The 26123-nt window shown below is 36.5% G+C and overlaps 1 protein-coding gene across 3 annotated transcripts in view; it reads left to right on the forward strand.

Annotated features, from left to right (window-relative positions):
* Positions 1–26123, forward strand: part of CDH7 (cadherin 7) — a 161604-nt gene that overhangs the window by 17664 nt on the left and 117817 nt on the right. For all 3 annotated transcript variants that reach the window (XM_072152291.1, XM_072152292.1, XM_072152293.1), the window contains exon 2: positions 4126–4481. In XM_072152291.1, coding sequence (XP_072008392.1) covers positions 4272–4481 — 210 coding nt within the window. In that variant the 5' untranslated portion in view covers positions 4126–4271. The remainder of the gene's footprint in view (positions 1–4125; positions 4482–26123) is intronic.

A 26123-nucleotide genomic window follows, 5' to 3' on the forward strand; every position in this document is an offset into this window, starting at 1 on the left:
AGCACATTGTCAGCACACAGCATCTCTTAGCAAAGAGGAATCATGAAGTGCCTGCTTAGAAATAGAGCACTTTCGATTCTTACACTGACCACCCAAGTGAGTGATAGGGCCAAAAACAGAAATAAAACTGACTAAAATTGCAAAGTAAGGGGTTAAAAAATATCATTATTGCGTAAACAACATCACTATGGGATTAAAATGTTAAAACTTTCATACTTACAACTGTTACAGAGATGCATATGCAGCAATGTTTAAATTGTTTTTTTTAAAAATGAGAAGATTTATAATTCTTAGCTGTCAAAACTGCCAACTCTAGTAAAAGTCTAATAACTGAGAGGAAGTTCACAATATATACATGTACCCTGGAGGAAATAATCAACAGTAAAAAAGAAGAGTTAATGAAAGTTAATTGAAATAAATCAGCATAATGTTATCAAGAAAAAGTTATCAAGACTAACACTTCCAACAGCAGTGTTTTATCTCCCCTCCAAAGAAAAATGCTTAACCCCTTAAGGACGGAGGGTTTTTCGGCTAATTTCTCGCTCTCCAACTTCAAAAATCCATAACTTTTTCATTTTTACGTGTACAGACCTGTGTGAGGGCTTATTTTGTGCGTAACAAATTTTACTTTCCCGTAATGTTATTTATTTTAACATGCCGTGTACTGCGAAGCTGAAAAAAAATTCCAAATGTGGAAAAATTGAAAAAAAACCGCACGTGCGTCACGTTCTTGTGGGCTCAGTTTTTACGACTTTCACTCTTCGCTCCAAATAACACGCCTACTTTATTCTTTGGTTCGGTGCGATCGCGGTGATACCAAATTTATATAGGTTTTATTGTGTTTTAATACATTTTCAAAAATTAAACGAATGTGTACAAAAAAGAAAAAAAAATTTTTGCCATCTTCTGACGCTAATAACTTTTTCATACTTTGGCGCACGGAAATGTGTGAGGGGTCATTTTTTGCGAAATGAGGCGACGTTTTCATTGCTACCATTTTGAGGTCTGTGCGACATTTTGATCATTTTTTATTTAATTTTTTATGTTATGTAAAAAGGTGTAAAAGTCGCATTTTGGACATTTGGGCGCCATTTCCCGCCTCGGAGGTCACCGCCGGCCGTAACCGTTTTTATATTTTGATAGATCGGGCATTTTGGGACGCGGCGATACCTAATATGTCTGTGATTTTTACTGTTTGTTATGTTTTATATCCGTTCTAGGGAAAGGGGGGTGATTTGAACTTTTAATATTTTATTAATTTTTTTTATTTTTTAAACTTTTTTTTTTCTTTTTTTTTTCACTATTTTTTAGACCATCTAGGGTACATTAACCCTAGATGGTCAGATCGCTCCTACCATATACTGCAATACTACAGTATTGCAATATATGGCGTTTTTGCAGGTCTTACATTACAATGAGCCACTGGCTCATTGTAACGAACCTGCATAAACCATGTAGCCTCGTGTCAAAAGAAGACCCGAGGCTACCATGGTAACCGATCGCCGCCCCCCGATGACGTTCGGGGGCATGGCGATCGAAAAAAAGATGGCGGCGCCCGCGCGCCGCCGTCTTTTAAACGCCGCCCGCGACTTTGCGGGCGGCGTTTAGAGGGTTAATAGCCGCGATCGGTGCTAGCACCGACCGCGGTTATTAGCGGTGGGGGTTTTGTGCAAAATGCAAAAACCCCCACCTCTGTATGAAGAGGACTCAGCCCGTGAGCCCTCTTCATACATCCCTTATACCTCTGCGCCGTAGAGCTACGGCGCAGAGCGTTAAGGGGTTAATCCATTAAGAGTAAACAAGTATGAGTCAACATCTCCTGCATGTGAAACTCCAACTAAATTTGAGATGAAAACTACATTGTCTTGGATTGTGTTTTTTGCAAAATATCTAAGAATTCAATAGTTAGATCTTAGCTACCGTCTGCAATAATCAGTAGAAAAGTGCACAATATAATTGTGGGCTACATATTGTTTGGCATAGTAATATTTCACAGATTGATGCTACTCTAACATTATTGCAGGCATTGTGTTAGCACACACCTGAATGTTCCAAATAGGCAGCTGCCGAAACTTATTCTTTCATAAAAAGCGGTCACACTTTCTAATATTCAATTAGTCAAAGCCATCTGATTATAACAACTGCTTGCTACTTACGCTCCCAATTCCTATGGTATTACTACTACTTAGTAATAGCAGTAATTAGTAGTATAAGTACTTTATTTTGTACAGCCTACTTCTAAAATGTTGCCTATTTTTGTTAAATATGTAAGTACATTATGTAATTGTTTAGTTGTACTGTACATCTAAAGTGTATTTATCAAATTTTCATGTTTTGCAAGTCCCAGATGTTCTTTCATTGTGTTCTGATATGCAAAACTATGTTGAATAATGTGCACAATGACCTCATATGATGCATTTATAAAGCCTTCACCTGTGACAGGGATTGGTCTACATGTGATTTATCTCCAAACTAGATTATTAGCCTTTTATTTTCCACCTTATTTCCATATAGCCATCATTTTCTACTCTCTGTCCTGACCTATAAACTGATAACATTAATATATTCTTCACCAGCTGCCTACTCTGACAGCTTGCATTTGAAGTATAGAACTGATATTAGCATAGATGCCAACCTGATCGATTTCATTTGGGAGATATTTGTCTGCTTTCATATTTATCATCAATCTTGTGAATTAGCTGGTTTCTTGTGATTAACAGACATAAAACCACCGTTCACACCAATTACTTAATTGAACATGGGCTAATTTAGTTAAAAGCAGACAACACACTTCCAACACAAATAGGTCAGGTTGATATTTCACTGTTGTACTTATATTAAATTACTTAAACACTGGTTAAGCTAGTTGTTGCTTTGATAAGCACTGGATTGACCTGTTAAATAAAGGAATCATTTAAAAACTAAAACTTGTATATTAAGGTTGTAAATAGAGTACATTATAAATGTGTTTATACTGTAGCACCAAGAAAGGTTGTACCTCACTCATAGAACAAGCACTTGTGTTTGTTATCTTCACCTTTGCATTGCAAAACTATTTTCTTTGATAAGCTGTTTTTATATATTGACATTTATATTTATATATTGACATTTTGGGTAAATATTTTTAATATAATGTAAATACAGATTTTTTACACTTTTTGAAGTCCTAAAATTAGAAGTCCGTCTTTATTTTATTATTAATACTAAATATTTTCTGATATATACATATGAAGAATATGCATTAATTTATGCATTAATTGTGGTATTGTTTTGTAAAACTTTGACATCTCATAACCCTACTATTGGTACTCTGTAGAGTAGTATGACCTAAAATTCTATAGTCAATGTTGATCATCCCATCTAGGGGGTTTATTAACAAGAGTAGAACAAACTCATTCTTGGCAAGGTCCAAGCTTCCAATGCAAATGTGATAGTACACTGGGCATTATTAACAAGTAGTGTTGAGCGGACTGGAACTGCAGGTTTGTACCTTACTTTGCAAGTTTGAGTCCTGGGGCTGAGTTCAGTTTAACACCCCCTCCCCTGCTGTTAACCCCTAGAATTGGTGCATCAGTCCCCAATTACATCATTAAAATCAACTAACCCCACCAATTGCGGGTGTTAACTTGAAATTCTGTAGGCAAAGCTGTGTTAAAGTGTTATTTAAATGAAGACAACGCATGAGTTGCACCTAAATGCTGGTGGTGTGTGGATTGTTGTTCCATGTTACAACTTTGCCAGTAGCAGTTAGAGAGTTGACAACTGCAATTGGTGTTACTAGTGGGGGTTTGGGTTAGGGTACATAAGAGAATTTTATGGTTCAACAGTTGAACTTCCGGTTCAACTTCAATTGGTAAGCTCATCCCTCTTTATAAACTGTTGTATTTATTTCTAAAATTAAATAGTTTAAAAAATGTTTATTAAGATTTAGTTGTGCTTTACGATTTATTTAAGTTGTTTAGTTACAAATAATATATGCAATGATTGTGTTCGGGAACAAGAGTTTCTGAAATATTTTCAAATCTTATGAGAAACACATTATAACCCTGATTATGATTGAGCACAAGAAACAGCACAATTTTTTCCTTTAGATCAAACCAACTTTTTTTTTTCTTTTTCCCATAGGTACTTAAGGATTTTTCTGTGGATATATACTTCAAGTAACCTTCAACCCTTAACAACTAAACACTGCCTGGATCAAGACTGGATTTTCTAAGAATACATTTGGGAACAGTTTCTTTTATTGTAATATTTTTATTAAAAGTGAGAAAATGAAGATGGGCAAACATGAAATGTGTCACTATCTTCAGCTCATAGCTATTTTTTTCTGTCTGTCTGGAATAAGCCAAGCTGAACTTTCAATGTCTACGTCCAAGCCTTACATACAGTCTGGAAAATCAAGGACAAAGCGAAGTTGGGTGTGGAACCAGTTCTTTGTTCTTGAGGAATATACTGGCACAGAACCTTTATATGTTGGCAAAGTAAGTAATGTACATGCACAAACCTACTATTTCTATCAAACTTTTTATTAAAACCAGAAAAAATGAAAGAATAATGCAAAGAAATATTGGTTTTGCCATATGTAATCATTTTGGATTAAGCTTACTACAATTAAAGTGAATAATACTAAAAGTTCTATTCAATAAAGATTCTAGTGGGGCTAGTGGTATATTTTTAATTTCATTATATATACAGATAGGATGTCTGTAAGTATATATAACCCAGGATAATTTGAGAGCACTTGGATCTAAGAGCCCTACACATTTAACACAGTTTTAAGGGGTACTTAAGGTACTTGGGGTACTTATAAAAATAGTTATTAAGTTAAAACCTTTTTTTCTCCACTAATTCTCAGCTCCTGTTAAGAAAAAGGCCATATGTGGTCAAAAATGGCAGCACAAGTGCAGTTGTAAGAGAGAGGTCTCCACTTTCAACCTCTGTCATGGCTTTAATATAGTACTACGTTTTTCTATAGTAAGGTATGATTACTATTGGCTAGAAATATGATCACACCACTCAAAGTATTAAAGTTATCTATGATTAGCATGTTCAATTCTAAAAATCCACATGGCATTACATAACACATATTTCCAAGATTTGGAGAGAAAGATTGGGGATGCTATCAAAATTGGTAGAAGTTCTTTTTTTTTCTAAAATGTGCTTTGAAAAATGGACCAGTAATTGTAAATATTTTAAGAATAGCTAATAGGGATGAGTTGACCTGAATCGAAATTTCTAGGTTTGGCATTTATGATGAGCCAGTTGCCGGTAACAGCTGTGATTGGTGCTACCATTTTCCAAGGATTGTTGTTCCTTATTGACATCACGTTAAGCAATGCTGATACTGAAGGGTAACTAGTGGGGTTGAGCGTTCAGGTACCCGAACCAAACTTTCAGGTCAGATTGGGGGGAACTCAGCGAACCTGAGGCTGAATGGGTAAACGTTCCGTACACAGCTGATTGGATAATTCATTAGAAAAGTTTATGAGTTTCTAATCTATTAGCTCTCAGTGTTGCTATGGGAGGCAAAACAAATTCATACACACTGCTAAAAGCAGTAAGAAGGGGAGAGCACAGGAATATTTTTGCAAATTCTACAATTTACATTTGCCCAATTTATCATTTATGGTTAAAAGTTTAATGTAGGTAAGAGGTTGTCTTGCCAGGGGAAGGGGAGATTATATTTTTTGCAAATGATAGCTTACTGCCAAATAAAACTTTTTTTTTCAATAATATTAGAAATTTTGCTAATGTTTGTTCAACTTTGGCCTACTTTCTAACACGGCGAGAAAATGCTTCCTCTCCTTTATGTCATGGGGTCAGTCTACTCACACAGCTGAGATGACTGTCAAAATAAAGGGCAAATCGTACAATGTGTGTCAGCAGGAATTTTAACTCAGGACCTTTGGTACCAGAGGCAGAACTATAGTATGGTGAGTCACAAGCTCACACGCTATTTTAGTGAGGATGCAGTATATCTACTTCTTTACTGGTAGTACTAGTTTACAGTTACTGGTGATATATTTGCATGTTTATCGCTCTTATTGATAAACCTTCATGTACCATTATAATTTTTTACAATGCAAAATACTGATATTGAATCTTTCAAGAGTCTTTTAAGAAAAGTTTGAGTAACAGGTGAGCTTGTGTTTCATCCCAGTTTGTTGCTGAACTCTGACACCGAAACTCTAAAGTTCAAATGCAGTATAAGGGTACATTTCCACAGATGTATGCCCGTATGGCCGTAGCCGAGCGGTCATACAATGGTGCATTGGAGAAGAGTAATGAGTGCTGGTCACCCTTTTCCTCTACATAGAAAACAGTGCCACAGAGCCGCACACACAGGAAAAGAGCATGCTTTATCTTTTCCCCATGAATGGTGCCACACATGGGCACCGTACCGACACTGGGCCGCTATTGCCTTTTATGGGGTCTTATATGGGGCCCCAGAAGGTCATGTGAATGAGGCCTTTGACAGATTTGGAAAATTTCAATGTTTATAGGCACCTAAGGAGCAGTATGAGTGCTGAAAGGAGATTTCCCCCAGTGCCAAATAAGTGACTGAAAAGCTCATGTCAACATTGCATGAGAAAATGTTTATGCAGCAGTACTATTATTTTTTACTGGACAGCCTTTGTAATTTCTCTATTTCTCCTTGCCATTGACTTGGTAGAGTTAAGCCATCTCATTATACTGATATGAATATTTCTATTAAAGTACAATGCGTCCTTCTATTAAATTACCACTCCAGAGGAGATCATTTGCATGAAAGTGCTAGTACTTTTTTAACTGATTAACAATTAGCACTATGCTTAATTGTGTTTATGAAAAATAGAGTTTAATTGAAATATGTTGTACAAAATAAAGTCAACATTACATTAACTAAGTTTTACGAAATAATCCAATTAGTTAATATGCATATATATATATATATATATATATATATATATATATATATATATATATATATATATAAAATTCACAGTATAAATGGTATCCATGCTGTTCAACTGATTAATACTATTGACCGAGGACAACAAGAAAAAAAAGTTCAGTTCACCACATATTGGCTCTGTTGATTGCACCTATTAATGATCCATAGTTAGGCCAGTTCTTGCCCAGAAAACTAAATTAAAAATAAAACACAAAAATTTATACATGTTCTTTGAGAAAAAACCTAACCCCCCCCCCCCACACACACACACACAAAACAGAAGGTAATAATTTGAACTTTATATATTTAAAATCACTTTTAATTAAAAATATGTAAATGGTCAAATTCACTATTTTATGTCAAATATTTGTTTGTAAAGGCAGGCCAGCAATTACAAATATAGTTCATGTGAAGATCAGATCTAAGTAGATCATCCTTGAAATTAAAGGGTCCACTTGTATTGATTTATAGGAACTGTGAATATTGCTTTATTTAACAAACAGATAGACTTTGGGATCATTTAAGCTTTAAATCATACACCTGCTCCAGGGTGGAGTGACAGAGCTATTTTTTTGCACAAAAAAAGAAAATCACAATAGTAAATCCACCTTTGGATATTGTTGCACATTCCCAAACAATGATATTAATGATTTGCTGCCCCCGGGAACATTTGCAAGAATGACGTTAAAACACCTTTGCCATTATATTAGACAAAAAACGCACAATGGACAGAATTTGTGCATATTTTTCTGCAAACATGAAACAACATTGCACAGATTTGCAACGATAACTATCCCCAATAGAATTTTTTGATCTTGTGTTCTGTACATTACAAACTGTCTTGTTACCAAAAGTAGCAAATTCTTGAGCAACCTCTTCTAAGTTTTATCCTACGCCAGTGGAGGAGTGAAGTTTTTCTGCACAAAGGGCGAGGGTGAGTGACAAAAAAAAGAAATTAAGCTAAATCAACCCAATACAGTGTTTGGGCTTTATACCTGATTAAAGCAATCTCAACTACAGTATGTCTATAGCTATACTTATTGTCCTACTTGTCCCTAAGAAACAATAGAAATAGTTGTACTTAACCCTTGCTTGGCTACTGGTTTGGTTTTCAGGGGAGCTATTTTCTCATTGACCAGCGTGTTGACTGCATGTCACATGCCAGCCCAAGACAGATACAACAAATGTTTAGTACAAACACTTTGTGAAGAGTGTTATAAATCTCAGTTTCTTGGATACCACCTTTATTACATAATGCTTAATTGTATAGAAATTTCAATGTTCATGTTGAAGTTTGACTAAAATATTCATCTAGAAATGTAATGTTAAAACAATATATGCACTCGTTTTGAATCAAATCATTCAGATGCAATTATACATCTGCCCTCATTATATAGCACACAATCCATTTAACATTTTCAATAGGCATATTTTTTTCCATTACATATAGATCAGTGGAAAATCATATTAAGGAATCAGTAAAGTTTGATTTAACATAGTCATCTGCTAACTGTAATACAGCAAATAACTTTTTCAGTCGATCTTGTCATCTCCATTTGCCGCAATATAAACCGATTATTATTTGGTCTAATAGTTTTATTATAGGAGTAGTGTTCTTGCAAATGGGCTCATTACATTCCTAATTAAACAAAGTGAACATTTCTAAGAATACGTTGTCTAATTTGAAGTCCATTTAGAAAACTTTGACTTGAAGAAAAAAATCATATTACAGTTAAAAGTAAAGGACTATTAGAAGGGAATTTTCTCACTAACAAACTAAATCTACAATTTAGCTTCAATTATTTTAATTGTGCTGAGGATAGAAAGTTTTGACTTGCTGGATCCCAATTATAATGAAAGTGGTACTTATAATATTCTACTTCAGAACACATAAATATTTAGTGTATGTCATTTATTATCAGTTACACCAAATTTAGGGGGCTTGATAAAGCCATAGATAAAGGAAATGTTCCTACAGCACTGAAATTGGACCTGTATTTGGACATTTTTAATTAGAGTCCTGTTTTTAGGCATCTAGAAAGCCCCATTTTTAACAGAATTTTGCCCTGGGAAACATGGAGCAGAGAGAGGGTTGGGCTGGCGATAGATGCCTAGGCCCACCCTATTTACAATAGTGCTCATAGGAAAACCAGTGCAGACTAAAACCTCCACTAGTTCAAACCTGTCTGACCTGATGGAAATTGCTTCCAGATATACTAAGACGTCAGAGCATCTTAGTATATCTGGCCTGGAGACCATCAGCGGGATGAATTAAGACTTCAAATTACTAGTCTAAATAGATGCCTCCCACAGTATTGTTTGTTTGAAGGGAATCTACCACTATGATCAAGGATTGTACACAAAGCGGACTTACATGCAGGATCCACACTGCAGGTTTTACTCTTCTTTTAGCTTCTTGGAGCTCCAGGTTCCAAAGCTGTTAATTGAGTCCCCCTGGCTCATTTGCATAACTTTTTAATCCATTTTTTTGGGTAAAAACAAGGGCATAAGAACCTAAAACTAGAGCCACAGGGGGCGAATACCAGCATATAAATGTGCTTGGTCTACAATACTTGGTTGTGGGGTAAAATGTCCTTTAATTATATAATATATTTTAATAGAGATGGGAGTCCCAAATAGCTGCCTTCACATACTACCCTAATCAACCTGTAACATCTATGCAATCCCAGCCACAATTAGTTGACTTAGCAACATGTTGGCTTGCAATTGTGTGGTAACTGATGGTAAGAAAGAAGGAATTATCTTTCTTAATTGTTATTGCAATAGGGCTTAATGATAGTATTTAAAGGGTTTAACAGGTGGTCTAGCTGATTCTAGCTGTCACTAATAGCTAGGTGTTCATAGCACAGATACAATGATACAACAGCCTTTAAGTAAGGCACTGACTTCCTTGGCTGCAATACTGTCTAAAGTAGTTAATGTTTTAGTCAAACAAACTTTTTGCTAAATACCAACATTGACATATTTAATAATATACAGTAGTTAAAGTTTTGTGAACAAACTTTTTGTTTATGTTCTTGAGAAGAAATGCCCATTTCCCTAATGTTTGAATTTTAATATGACAGATTGCTTGGGGCTTTTCATACTTTTATACTTTAAGACTTAGCTGAACTTCTTACCTTTGTTTATAAAAACTTGAATCTCGTAGTCCATTAACAAGCAGGATACCGAACTCTCATGTGGCAGAACTGAATATAAACGCAAGCAGTTTAGAATTTCAATATAACTGTTTAAAAGTAGAAGCTGAAGAGATAATTCTGCTGTCTTTGATACCCAGTGTGCTTGGGAGGAATCACAAGAAAGTTCACTTCACAGTTTTCATTTTCCTGCTGTGACTTTATAGCACACTTGCCACACACAGTTCTACTTTCACATTGAGAAAAGAGAATAAGAATTAATGTGGGTTTGTCATGACTTTGATATGTAGTATAAGTTGTAAAGGTAACAGTCTGAGTGCACAGTATAAAGATTTTCGAAGCCCTGCATGTAGACATAATTATCACAGTCTTTCAAGGTTGGTAAAATTTGGCAATGAATTCCATACCTGTTATATAATCATAGGTAAGTGAATCACTTCTGAACTTTTCTACTAGCAATCTTAAATTACAAATCTATTGTACTTTTGATCCTATGAGCATTTTATAGCCAACTTATCAACATGAAACTACTGGATATTATGTAGGCGCTGTTATTTTGTGGGAAATGATAACATACAATTTGTCACTTATTCAATTACATATTTGCTCTTGAAATGGGTAAGCACAATCATCTAGTTATTGTGGCGTTCCTAATATAGAATGACACCTATATTATGTGTAGACCTGTCAATCATTGTTTAAACCAAAACCAATGTTGAATATTGCTATAAAAAATCCAAAATATGAATAATGTACTGCATATTTTCCAATCTTTACTTTGTTGGCACAGGTCTTGAAATCAAAGTTAGCAGAAATCTGTGTTTGGTTGGAAAAGTCTTAGAAAGATTTAAACCTTTCCAAAGTGTTTGTCTACAATGCTGATACTTGCATGTTTGTTGAGAAAGAATGACGTAAAAAAGAAAAATGCGTATTTCAAAATTTTTTTTTTCCAAATAAGAAAAAATTGTAAAAATCCTTTAAAAATAATGTAGTACAAATTGAAATGCCTCTTCCAGATTTCAGGGTTCAATATATAGCGTGTATACAAAAGTTTTTAGCACAGTGGATTCATGACTCATAATATATATATAATATATATAGGTATTATCATGTACTTTTGTGGCTTAATACATACATATATACACTCACCGGCCACTTTATTAGGTACACCTGTCCAACTGCTCGTTAACACTTAATTTCTAATCAGCCAATCACATGGTGCATTTAGGCATGTAGACATGGTCAAGACAATCTCCTGCAGTTCAAACCGAGCATCAGTTTGGGAAAGAAAGGTGATTTGAGTGCCTTTGAACGTGGCATGGTTGTTGGTGCCACTAGGGCTGGTCTGAGTATTTCAGAAACTGCAGATCTACTGGAATTTTCACGCACAGCCATCTCTAGGGTTTACAGAGAATGGTCCGAAAAAGAAAAAACATCCAGTGAGCGGCAGTTCCTTGTTTCCAGAGGTCAGAGGAAAATGGGCAGACTGATTCGAGCTGACAGAAAGGCAACAGTGACTCAAATCGCCACCCGTTACAACAACCAAGGTAGGCAGAAGAGCATCTCTGAACGCACAGTACGTCGAACTTTGAGGCAGATGGGCTGCAGCAGCAGAAGACCACACCGGGTGCCACTCCTTTCAGCTAAGAACAGGAAACTGAGGCTACCATTTGCACAAGCTCATCGAAATTGAACAGTAGAAGATTGGAAAAACGTTGCCTGGTCTGATGAGTCTCGATTTCTGCTGCAACATTCGGATGGTAGGGTCAGAATTTGGCGTCAACAACATGAAAGCATGGATCCATCCTGCCTTGTATCAACGGTTCAGCCTGGTGGTGGTGGTGGTGGTGTCATGGTGTGGGGAATATTTTCTTGGCACTCTTTGGGCCCCTTGGTACCAATTGAGCATTGTTGCAACGCCAAGTCCTACCTGAGTATTGTTGCTGACCATGTCCATCCCTTTATGACCACAATGTACCCAACATCTGATGGCTACTTTCAGCAGGATAATGCGCCATGTCATAAAGCTGGAATCATCTCAGACTGGTTTCTTGAACATGACAATGAGTTCACTGTACTCAAATGGCCTCCACAGTCACCAGAGCTCAATCCAATAGAGCATTGGGAGATTCGCATCATGGATGTGCAGCCGACAAATCTGCGGCAACTGTGTGATGCCATCATGTCAATATGGACCAAAATCTCTGAGGAATGCTTCCAGCACCTTTTTGAATCTATGCCACGAAGAATTGAGGCAGTTCTGAAGGCAAAAGGGGGTCCAACCCGTTACTAGCATGGTGTACCTAATAAAGTGGCCTGTGAGTGTATATATATATATATATATATATATATATATATATAGCAGTCAATAAAGAAATGGGGCAGCACTCAAATATATTGACATTCATCTCAGGTGCACAGTCCAAGAACCTTTTTCCACATGTAGAAAAGCAATAAATGGCAGCACAGTAACATCATATCAGCAATCATGTGATCGACAAGGTATATGTAACCATAAACATTTGTATGTATATTACAATTCCATTACTACAACAGCGTGATACTATAAAGTGTAGTTCAATAGAGATCAATCGCTTACCTAAGGATCAGTTAAGAACTGTGCAAGTGTCATCGGCGTCCTGCCTAAGACACTGCGTATGTCAGTGATCATATGACTACCAGGCGATCACGTGATCTGAACAGCAGGCACGCATGCGCACCAACGTGCTGTAGGCCACGGCGCCATCTTGGAGAAGGGAAGACAGCAATCAAAAAGGTAATAGAAGATAATACAGCAAAATTGTGATATAGAAAAGAATGAGTCACTAAGTTTCTAAGGACCAAGGTGTGTAAAGTTCCAACTCAAGCCACTATATCACGGCTGCGTTATTGGCACCAACCATACCCATAGCAACCATTTAGGACGATGTCCAACAGTTGCACATTTAGGGTCCCATAGATGAAACTATTTGCATCCCGAGGTAAATATAAATCCGGTCTCCCTGAATAAATGTGCACAAACAAAAGTCAAAGATCACTGCGCATATACAATCTGATCCTTATGGTAATCAGTGAAGATCAGATCTTCAATTGTGAAGTGACAATGAAGTGCTTTTAATGATGTGATAACAATATCTAAAAGAAAAGAAAACAGAGTAAATATATGACTTGAAATAAACTAATAACAATATAGTAGAACTTTAATCCGTATATATTACACTAATGTTAGTCTGATTTGGACCGAGGGGGTCCAACCAGTGAATAAACCAGTATTCTGTTTTCACATAAAAGTCTCGGAGTGCTGCCATTTTTTGCTTATATATATATATATATATATATATATATATATATATATATATATACAGGATCATGCTTGCAGTTGCCTCAAATTTCCCTAAATATTCTTTCCATTACTACAAAGCACTGCACCTTAACACCCTAGAAATAGGGTGTAGAAAGAAGAGAACTGGTACACAAACAGGTACATAAGCCGGCAGGGTATTCAGGTAGTTTCCCCTAAACAAGAGAAAACTGGGATAGTACAGTATTTTTCGGACTATAAGGCGCACCGGAGTATAAGGCGCACCATCAATAAATGCCTGCTAAAATGTCTAGGTTCATATATAAGGCTCACTGGACTATAAGGCGTACCTGATTATAAGGATGAATGACCAGCAGGTGGCAGACCTGTGCACAGCTCAAGGCAGCTGTTTTCTGTACGTAAGATTCGTATATAAGGCGCACTGGACTATAAAGCGCACCTTTGATTTCTGAGAAAATCAAAGGATTTTTTGTGTGCCTTATAGTCCAAAAAATACGGTATATCTAGAAAGCTTAATAAGTGTCTCATAATATGCTGTTTTTACAGCATAATTTTAATGCAGTTCTGTAGCTGCTTGTCAAAAATCTTCCTCAGCAGCAGCAAAATATTCATCCTGTATCCTGTGTCTGCCCTGAAGCTGATTCAAGTTACACAGTTCTTATTATAAATTTTGTTCTGTTATTAAGCAATTTTTGAAGGAAATCCAGTGAAATATATACAAGTTAATCCACTAAACGCTATATAGTGTACATATAGGATCTATTTGGTGACTAGTCTGGAAACTTCCATCGCAAATATGAGCATTTAGCATGTAATTAGTTGTTGAAACCATCAGTGAAAACGTTACATGAAATGTAGACTGTGGTTTCTGAGAACTAAGGGTTAATACTTTTACTGACAAAAAGCACTGAGAGAGCAGACGATGGGGAGGAGTATATGAAATAGCATGAGGTGCATATATAGACAGAGAAAATTGCAGACTGGGATGAAAAAAAATAGATGGGGAACAGAGGAGATATTTTACATCACTATTCTGTGTAGGAGACTTCTGCATCCATGGCACTGAACACACTCCGCTGCACACAGCGAGCACTTTCACATAATCTTCCCCTACTCCCTCTACAGTGAACAGGGAGCAGCAGCCTCTCCCAATATCTCTTAACAACATTACAGACTCACAGGGGACATCAGCAAGTAAATGAAGCTACTGCAGAGTGAGACTTAACTGAGGAGGATAGTAAAGAAACTGCTGCAAGATAATTGTCATAACTTAATTTTCTTCCATTTACAAAGCCATATCTGTGGGAAATAATGAACTCCCTAATAGCACCATTTTATATTATGTGCTACATACTGGCAGCATAGTTGTACAAAAATTATAAATACAGTGTAATTTACAAAAAAATGCAGTTGCCACACATTCATATGGGCTTTGTGTTAATTGCTTTAACTGCATGACCCAAAGCCCTTTTTCTCTATATTCTTAGGGTCAACAAGATCACAGGGATAACAAATTTCAATATTTTTCACAAGTTTTAATACCTTTATAAAAATTAACTAGAGATGAGAGCACCCGAACTTTACGTTTTGGTGTGGGTTTGATTGCATCCCACAGGACCCGGCATCCATGCAGACAATCCATCAAATTGACACCCCTAGCTACTAGCTATATCTGTGATTGGTCAGGAGCACACTGATGGCCAAACATAGTCGCGGCTAGTAGCCTGAGGAATCAATTTGCCAGATTTTTTTCACAGTCACCAATCTCGAACCCCACTCAACTGGCTTTGTATCTACATATTCTGACATCCTTTATTTTAGTACATGTAAGGCTGTGTAAGGCTCAGTTCACACCTGAATCAGCAGGTTCCATTGCTCCATCTGTAAAGAAGTAGCAGAAAAAATGGCAACCAGCGTCTCCGAGACTTGCATGTATTGAAGAGAATGAGGAAATATTGAACGAAAGGGAATAAAAGGAAAATGGACACTTTCCGTTTCACCTGCCACTCATCGTTTCCGTTACAGTCTGCTAAAATGGGGAGTGTAATGAAAGTCCTTGACGCAAGTGTAAACTAAGCCTTTGGGGTTACAATTTGCAGGACAAGCTGATGAACAATGCAGAATGAACGAGAAGTCAGGCAGGCCAAGGTCAAAACACACCATATCAAATGAGGTACAAAATAGAGAATATAAGAGAATGGTTAGAATATTCATGGTCAGACAACATGGTAAACAAAAAAACTGAAATTACAGCAAGAAAGAAGAAATGAGACAAAGGAACTTAGTGTCTAACAAAGAGGTCTATAAGAGTATAATACTTGAGAGTGGCAGAAAGCAAAATACTCAATATATTAACCCTTGCCTATCTAAGAGGAGAACAGGTTATGTGACAAGGGGTAATAGTTCACCACTGCTGTAATCTGACTTAAAAATATTGTAAGATTTGCATAATTTTTAACTAATTTGTCCAAATTACATTTTGCACATTTGAAAAGTGGGTGGGATGTGGTCCGCAGTTAGCTTATTAAGACAGAATTCCAATATGTTTTTCAAATTTGCAAAAATGTAGTAATTTTTAGTCTCGTTATAAGATTGCCCAGAAAGTTGAGTAACATCTCGAGACAGACTTAAAGCTGCGTAAAACTTATCAATCATATCTTATTTTAGCAGATATGTAAGTCTCCAGAAAAGATGACTTCAAAATATTTATTGGTAATAATTTCTTTACATTCCCATTGCTTAGCAATGTCACCTAAAACCTGCTCTAGCACTGTATAGGCCGCTAGGAAAATACTTTGAAAAGAGGAGTTTATAAACAAGGAGGTTTTCAGAAAAGCAATTAAGTTATAGCAATGAAGTGTGCAGAATGTATGCAAATAAGTGTCGAGGCTTCGGTGACAGCATCAACATAGAGTGCTTGTACATTCTGCGTGAGATTCTGCAAGTAGATTAATATTCAGAAATCAATGGTATTGATTAGTTTCCTCTCCTGCCTCTTACTTGCTGTTGTTCACAACCATTAGCATGAAATACCTATAAAATTACAAGCGCTGGACTCGTGCTTAGGAGTCTGTAAACACGAACAGAAGGTTTTGCATTTGCTGAGCATTTCAGTGATGTCAACTAAAACAAATTTATTTGTATTTCGTGGAGTTGTTCACTGTTCAGCTGGAAACATTTGCATTATATCACTCAGGTCTTGTATTGCCAAGAGTGGAACATTTAGGCATTTATGCAAAAACTTTCTGAGCAATTTTTAGCAATGAAATTAATAAAGGGATACAATAGGCAAACATCTAAGATGGAATAGGTATAAAGGCAAAAAGTATAGATTAATAATAAACTGTCTTCAGTCTCATTCAATTGGGTTCTGTATTGAGCTTTTGTTAACACTATGGGGCACATTTACTTACCTGGTCCCTCGGAGTTCCCGAAAGTGCATTGTCCGTTGACAATGCACTGTGCCCCAATTCACTATGATCGTGAGCCCTATATCCTGCATGTGTCGCTTCCCCGCTCAGGTCCGCCGGAGTTCACCATCTTCTTCCCGGTGTATGTAAGTGCATTGGATGTGACACAATTTGAATGTTAAATCCCACGCTCAGTCCGAATCAGTCGGATCGTTCAACGGCCCACCCCCCGATTTCTGTCGCATTAGAGCCACTGCGCCAAAATCGGATCGCATGCAACACAATCCCCTTCTACATACCTGTCTCAGTGGCGTAAATCCTGAAAACTTCAGGAAGTCCGACTGAATTGCGATCTGCTGACCCTCAGTAAATAAGCCCCTATATCCACATACATTCTTTCTTTCCTTTCCTGTAGGCTAGGCACTTCGTACATGTGTTTGAGGATATTGTATAATAACATTACATTGGATAGCGTGCCACACGTTTTTTGGCATTATTTACTGCAGCCTTTCTAGAAGTTTGTAAGCATGTGAAAATATTGTGTTAAATTGATTTCCTCAAATATTAAATTTTGTAACTAAATTCAAGATTCATTAAGGGATGTATAAATCCCAAAGGGATAAATTTGAAACGGGTAACTTCTTTAATTATGCTGTTATGCTTGCCCAGACAAGAACCTGGACACATACATCTGTTTTTACAGCTGGTTTTCTTCAGTTTGGCATACATTTTACACTGATCCTCATAAACTATGAGGGGAATTTATTGCACGAGCATGTATAATAAAGGCCGCAACCCCTTGTCAAGGTAAATACCTCTTAATGGATTTTTCAGGCAGCTGCATCACTGGGTAAAACTAAACCAAGCCCAGACTTTTAGCAAGAAACACCCTGTGCCAGTCCACTCCACCAGCCGCTGTGCCCCTTCATGCCTCCACCAAGTCCATCTGATGTGGAGGTGTCGAAGTCACAAGAATAATAGCTATTCTTGCAGTGCGAAGACACTACTACACCAGAAAGCTGGCCTGGACGCACTGTTAAATGTCCACCTATATGTTTCGTACTTGGACATAATTTACTTTTTGACAGTTTGTGGGCACTGATTGAACACATCTGATGAACACATCAGTTTTGCGTACTTTGTGCACCAAAATTTTATCAGTATAGTTTTGCTTTCACATTCCTTTGACAATCCCTGATATTTTTTTTTGACATCTGCAAAAAAACTGACGGTTTTTAAAAATTAGATTGCAAAACACCTGGTTTCCCAGCATCATTCGAGAAAAAATACACATAAATGTCATCATTGTTTTTTTGTGGACCCATTGGAAGTCATTCATTACTGACTTTTTTCCCCTTGCTTTGCCGAATGCACCTTATTTATGAAGAATATTGGTACTTTTCAAGCTCTTTTTTTGGCCAGACAATTTGGGCACCATTTGGAAATTCGACAATTTCCTGCGTTTCTGGTTTAATGACTTGTTTTTGCATTTTGAAGAAAAATATGGTGTGAGATTGAGCACCCAAAGGGGTGAAGGAGAAGTAGAGCTAGTATGCAAAAGACAAAATGCACTGTGTGCGAATGCAGGCTTCACTTTTTTGTAGAACAAAAAATAGACCCAATCTCGGCACAAATCTGCATATTCAGGAAGTGTGGTTTAGGTAAAAAAGTAGTATTCTTCTTTATTGGAGATAATGCATAAAAAACATACAAAGACGAGTATCCAATAGAGCAACCCATGGACATACATGTTTCTGCTGTCAAGCCTTATTCATGGTCTACTCTTTGTATCAGACAAACACTATTTGTAGAGCTAGAATACTCAGTTAAACTCTACAATGAGATGTATATGAAATAAGCAAGAACACAATGGATTAAAGGAGAAAAGAAAGATTTCAGCAAATTAATGTTATTGTTTGTATAAAGAAAAGTTATACAGTTTTCCAATATACTTTCTGTACCAATTCCTTATGGTTTTCTAGATCTCTGCTTGCTGTAATTCTATAGAAAGCTTCATTGTTTATGACAGTGGACAAAAATCTGACCATGGTCACACAGGTGCACCACTCGTTATAATCCACAGCTCTGATTACCCTCTATGATACTAACGAGCCATGCACCTGTGTGACCATGGTCAGATTTCTGTCCACTGGAGATCTAGAAAACTGTGAGGAATTGATACAGAAATGATATAGAAAAATTTATAATTTTTCATCATGCAAACAATAACATTAATTTGCTGAAATGATAATACCCCTTTAAATGGGTATTCCCATGAAGACAAGTTTCTTAAATGTACTCAGGACAACAAAATAACACATTCTCTAATTCACTGTTATTAACAAAAATGCAGCATTTCACAGATATGTCTATCAGTCAACCTGTCTATCAGTCCTCCAGTACACAATTTCAGTTGCCCTTAGACATAGCCCTGTAACTTCTGACTTAGGATCAGGGACGCCATCTTGGATTTCTGAGTGACCGCCATGGAGCTGTGTTTCACTCTCTCTGCTCCCTGCACTCTAGCCCCGCCCCCTACAGTCCAGGGTGGAGCTCACACTGATACGCAGAATACACAGAGTTCCTTCTGGCAGCAGCAGCATGAGGAGATCTATTAGCTACAGACAGATGCATTCTTTAACTGACGAGGAACAGCAGGAAGGCACAATAGATCTAGTGTGTTGTGGAATAGCAGAAATGTAGGAGAGCTGACTGTGTAATTGTGGGCATCTAACGGATCTCATTATCTCATTTCTGATCTGTTTCATCCCTCTTTCTATCTCTAGTGTCAGATACTAGTACAATGTTTATAAGCCAGATGAAAGTGTATATAAACCTTGTACCCTGATAATCTAACCACACTGTCAACTCACAGAACTAGAGAGATCATGAAGTGTCTGCCTAGAGAGTCCTTGCCCACCCTGGAATTGTGCCCTGACCATCAGTGATAAAACAGCAATAAAACTGAGTAAAATTGTGAAGTCAAGGGTTAAAATTATCTTTATTGTATTAACATCACTAGTGGATTGAAATTTGAGAATATTCTTTCATGTGAAAACACCTTTAAGGTCTTTACTAGTGATGAGCGAGTATACTCGTCCGAGCTTGATGCTCAGTCGAGTATTAGCATACTCGGACCGGCTCGTTGCTCGGACGAGTATTTGCCCTGCTCGATAACGAGCATTTAATTAAAAAAAAAGAAGTGAAGAACAGTAAAAAAATACAATTAAAACATTTAATTTAATCATTTAATTGAAGTAAACAGTGAAAGAACACAGTGCAGAATAGATTGCAGATGTTCGGGAACATCTGCGATCTGTTCCGGAGACACGCATGCAGAACGGTGTTCTCCGCAATAGTATTTGAAGAACAATATGTGTGAAGAACACATTACAGATGTTTGGAAACATCTGCAAGTTGTTCTCTACACATATTGTTCTTCAAATACTATTGCGGAGAACACCGTTCTGCACGCGTGTCTCCGGAGCAGATCGCAGATGTCTCGGAGACACGCGTGCAGAACGGTGTTCTCCGCAATAGTATTTGAAGAACAATATGTGTGAAGAACAACTTGCAGATGTTTCCAAACATCTGCAAGTTGTTCTTCACACATATTGTTCTTCAAATACTATTGCGGAGAACACCGTTCTGCACGCGTGTCTCCGGAACAGATCGCAGATGTTCCCGAACATCTGCAATCTGTTCTGCACTGTGTTCTTTCACTGTGCTCGTTCAGTTTGTAATTTTACTGAAAAATGCTCGGGTCTCCCATTGATTTCAATGGGGCTCGTTACTCGAAACGAGCACTCGAGCATTGGGAAATGTTCGGCTCGAGTAACGAGCACCCGAGCATTTTAGTGCTCGCTCATCTCTAGTCTTTACTGAAACTGCAATGTTTTTATACAAAAGTCACAATCAGCTTTATCCACTCCCTTCTTAGATATCTTGAATCAGATGATAACTCAGAGAACACTTCAGAAAACTCACCCATGATGAACTTTGAAGGGAGGTTGTCTTAGGTGCCAAAAAAATTGCAAAAATACACATGCACAACAAAAAGTCACAAATAAAAAAGAAAATACTAGGCCAAATAAAAGTGCCAAAAATGTTGACAATGAGCCATTTTAATCTTACCCTTTTGGGGTTCATGCAGCTTTATAGAACATTTTTGGGAAACATAAAAAACTGAAATTCTGGCATTTTTTTTTATTGTTCTCTGTGTGAAGACAAAAGCAATTAGCATTTTTAAATTGAATGTACATTTTTTAAATATGTTTTGAAAACTTCTCTTTTGGGACCTGAACATGCAATTGCTTAATCACTTACAAGTGCAATATTTACACATTGCAATGTTTTATACCTGTCAATTTTACTGTGTGACCAGTCATGAAAAATAAGTCCATTAACCTGCACATCCAGATCTAATATATTTATCCTATATAAGCATTGCATTATGGCATAATACAATATTTTGCTGCCTTTGGTTACTGCCAGTATTTGTATCTTTGATAAACTGCTCCAAAACTGCAGATAAGTAAAAGTGGCATATAAAAGACAACACTTATTCCTTATGCCATGTTGTGGGAAGGTAAGACGATGTATAACTGTTGGAGCCTTGGAATCAGCTGACAGAATTGAAAGATTTAATTTAAAGACTTTTGTTTGCACAGTAGATTCTTATTTGTTATGCACTAAAAGGATATGGACTTTTCCTATCTATCTTGATGCGTCAATTTCTGGCAGAGGATTGCAGCACACATTTGTTTATATTGTGTTATGTGCCTATAAGTGGCTGCACTCTGCTTCTGCCTATCCTTGCTGTGATGAGATAGAGAATGCTTCAGTCTAGTTGACAGTAGGCAGTGAGACCGCTGCTGAAACAATAGGAAGAATGTAATCTTCTTCTCTGTTATGACAGTATTTGCTCTGGAGGAGAAAACAGGATGAGAAGTGATATCCCGAACGAACAATTCTTATTTTCAAGGAAAGGTGAAGCAATACATTTCCCAGCATAATATTGTTTATGAGTTTAAAGGGGATTTATCAGTTGTTTTGAAAGTGATATTTCTTTGTTCTATAATAAACTGCAATCTTTTGATTGATGGAGTTGGTGCTTTCACCGATACAGCAAATACTTTGTAAAAGTAAATAAATAAAAAACAAATATTCCAGATTTTTAATTGGAGATGTTAGGGATTTTTATTTGGGGCTCAAACCCCCCATTGCAAGGTGACTTTCAAATTAACTCTTTCATGGCTTCTGGTACCGGGACTTGAACAAAAACTAGGACACAAATCAGTCTTTTAGTGCATGTAAAAATCTTCTCCCCATTTATTAGTCCACAGTTGCATACACAAAAGACAGAAACATCATCATCAATGGGGTGTGACAAGGAAATAGAATACTGTAATGCTATTGGCCATAATAAATAATACCAGGACATTCTCTAAGACATTCTCCCAATGAGAATGAACCATAAACTATCTCTTTTCAGACATGTTTATCTACAGAATGTACAGAGAATGGCTCCAGAACAAAAACATGAAAAGAAGGAGAATATACCGAAGGTCAATTATCTCTCACATGTGCCAAGGAAAAACTTTTACAGGCAGGTTACACAAAAATGGCTGAATCATGACATTAGCTGGACAGTGGTCAGCAAAGATGTCCGCTGTATCTAAAATGGCTGACAGTATGCAAGATGGTGTCTGAAACCAGTGCAATCTCCTTAACAGAGATAAATGGCAAACATTTTAGAAGGAGAAAACCTACCAATATTATTGAGTTTAATTCCAGATTCCCCCTTATTATGTTAGGAAATGTTGTCTTATTTCATACTTATATTTTAGAGCCTTGTGAGTCAGTGTCCATAGTCTGTTATCAGCCTACATTGTTTCTCTTCATGCAAAACCTCACTGAAAATAAGTCATCACATACCATACCATATCAGGAGACCTTCACAGGATACCCAAAAGCAGCTCATGCAGTGACCATGAATGACCAATAGTAGCCTCATGTGTCACCAGTCTACAAGTTGGCGGTGAGTAGTAAAAGTATAAGAGTAGTGACTGTGTATAAGAGACTGCTGCTTTCATATTCTTGCTAACAACATCCTGAAAATTTGTTTCATTAAATGTAGATTTCTCCTCAACAATTGTTTTAGCTTTAATTGCTGTGGATGGTAGAAACTCCACATCGATTCCTTTTTAAGACACAAAATGCAGTGATTCGGTTCATCAAAATGTGAAAAAAGTCCTGAGAAACTGGTGAACAATCTAAGTACCAACAGATGCAAACAAGTGATTACATTCCTTAGCTATATAATTAACTTCTGAGATTATTTTTCCTTCAGTTGTTAGGAAAGCAATCTGTTGGTTTGGGTAATGGCTTAGTGGTTTCTTTTGTCTTTTCTATGCAAATAGCTATAAGTACCGTACCAACAAAAGTTTTCCTCAACTTTTTTTAATAGTAGCTGGAAAAAATTCAAGCATTAATAGAGACAATTGTGGACAATTCCTCTCTGCATTACAAAAAATAAACATATTTCAGAAAACATGTTTTACAATTACCTATTGACTCGATAGAGCTAGAAATATGTGATTTTTCTCTGTATTAAAAGTTTCACGATATCCAGTGGACTCAAAATAGAGTGGAAATAAGTATATGATGGCTTAAGAAATAATAAAGTTTTAACAGAGAAGAATTTGGTTAGAATATTTGTTGAAAAAAATTCTAGCTAATTGTTTTAGAAAAATAGAGTTTGAATCAGATTTCTGTGGAGTAAGAGTAGGAGACAGTTGAAGTATTGTGAAAAAAGTTTTCACAAACCAGCGCATAACAAACATCAGGATTCTATTTCTTCATCTTTAAAAAAGGTACATAGCATTCAGCATTGGACCATAAAAAGCAACACGTTTCTAGTGTTACCACTCTTCATCACAGCTATGGTGGATATAGAGTGGTAACACTCGAAATGTGTTATTTGTTACAGGGAAATGCTGAACGCTTTGTACCTTTTTAAATATGAAGAAATAAAAGCCTGATTTTAATAACGTGTTGGATCGTGGGAATCTTTTTCATGGAATAATTTGCCTGTTATCAGAAAGTGATACCGTTCACTGAAAGGATTAGTTGAACCGCTTCTACAAGCTACTCTATTGGTTGTATACCAATATTGTATATTGGTTCAGATACAAGAAGTATACTGAAACTGGCTTAAAAAAAAAATATATATATTAAATAAAATCTTTATCTAATTCATGTAGTGCTATTCAATTATTGAAGGTGTAGAATATGCAAATTTATTTTTGAAGGCATGTTGAAAAGTTAACAATTTTGAATTCATGTGTATAGGTTTTCTCATACAGTGTTCTCCCTCCTCTATCTTAGGCCAGTTTCATTTTAACACATAATAGCAGGTCTGTTTAGTAGGTCTGTAAAAAAAAACTTTTCTTACTAACTCCACAGCCATAATCACTAGTAGTGATGAGCAAACCTGTGAAAATTTTAAAAAATCTGTTCAGGCTCCAACGCGATTGGAGGAGGGAGGGTTGAGCCAAACCCGATCTACTATTTAGATAGTAAATCAGCTACATGTGTATCAATGGCTGTGCCCAGATTCAATATTTTTTTATGTTGTTTTTTTAATGGTGCGTGAGTGATGGCAAAGACACTGACCAGAAAACAATAAATATTTGATTATTTTTTATTCTTCTGTGTGTTTTTGGGTAACGAAAATAGTTTGAAAATAAAGATACTAATTAAAAATACTAAATAAAAAGGTTATGTATTTATAATCAAATAAAAATAAAAAGCATAGGATATTGACTATAATTACTGTAAATGCTATATCCGCGAAGAAAACATGTTTCGCTAGCTGGTACATTATATTACAAATTAAAAACTTCTTATACTGTACTTCTCAGAAGTAGTCACTTTCCCAGTAGAAATCATATATTTATAATATTCATGTCTCCAGGTATGGAGTCTTTCTGTTGGACTCCTTCCAGATGAACATTTTAATATGGCAATGTGCTACCTGTACCGTTTCAGTACAGGTACTATACAGCCATATTGATTTTAATAGGCAATATGGCCATTAATTTGAATGTGTGCCATCACTGGAAAAAAATAGAGCATGCTTTATTTTCTTCCATACATATGGCCGGCTGCACGACTTCCTAAGAAGAGGGGAGAGGTGAAGAGCTTTCACCTCCCCCTTCTCCATCTGGCAGTATACTATGGCCAGGTCCCAGCTGGGATGTAGCATAAGTTCATCTGAAAGGAGTCTTATATTGATATCTTGTTTGTTCTGGTGGGGCCTTTAGACACCAGGCAATGATGTGATTCCTACCTCATTAACTTAATTTGGGTGATATACAAAATAATAACTAACAGAGAATGATGCAGATATTTTTCCTTTCTTGTCCTTGTGTAGTACAGATGTATTTGCATGTGTAAAATGGGAGACATCACTATTTACTATCTATTTTCACACTTTGATTTTGTTTATTTTTTACTATTTTCTAATTAGAGTAAGAATAAGGGTTATGCTCAATGTTATGGTTAGGGTTAAAATTAGGGTTTTGTTTTAACCCTAGACCTTACATGATAAATAGATGATAAATGAGCTGTAGTTTAAGGCTGTTAAGGCACAGTTTGCATCTCCTAGTTTTTGAATAATAATATCCAAGAAAAATAAATTATATTGTGGTGTATTTTGGCACATTTTGGCATAATGCAAATTATGAAACCTCCACTGTTTCTAAAACTAGACACATTAGGTCACATTAGTAGTAAAGGTACCTAAAAACGTAAACCCTTGATAAATGTAAAGCAAGGAACAGACATCGACCAGAAACTACCCCTTAGGGATCATTAACCTTTTAATTTGAGAATTTATAGTAGATCAGTATCCAGTATAACATTTTTCACTCTTTGATTCATTGCAGACAATTGATAAGATAAAAAAAAGAGATATATCACATAAGTCATAAGTATTCAGACTGTTTGCTGTGACGCTTATATTTAATTTGCATGATGTCCATTTCCTTCTGATCCTCCTTGAGATATTTCTATTCCTGCATTTGTGTTGTGTTTAATTAAACTGATTGGGCTTTATTAGGTAGGGCAAACACGTGTCCTCACACAAGACCTCACAGTGCATGTCAGAGCACATAAAAATCAGAAGGTCTAAGGAACTATCCAAGGAGCTCAGAGACAGAGGCACAGTGGCCACAACTCATCCTCGACCTCACCATCCAGCAAAACTAAGCAATCATGGGAGAAGAGCCTTGATG

This window comes from Engystomops pustulosus, chromosome 5, assembly GCF_040894005.1.
Source record: "Engystomops pustulosus chromosome 5, aEngPut4.maternal, whole genome shotgun sequence".
Taxonomy (NCBI): Eukaryota; Metazoa; Chordata; class Amphibia; order Anura; family Leptodactylidae; genus Engystomops; species Engystomops pustulosus.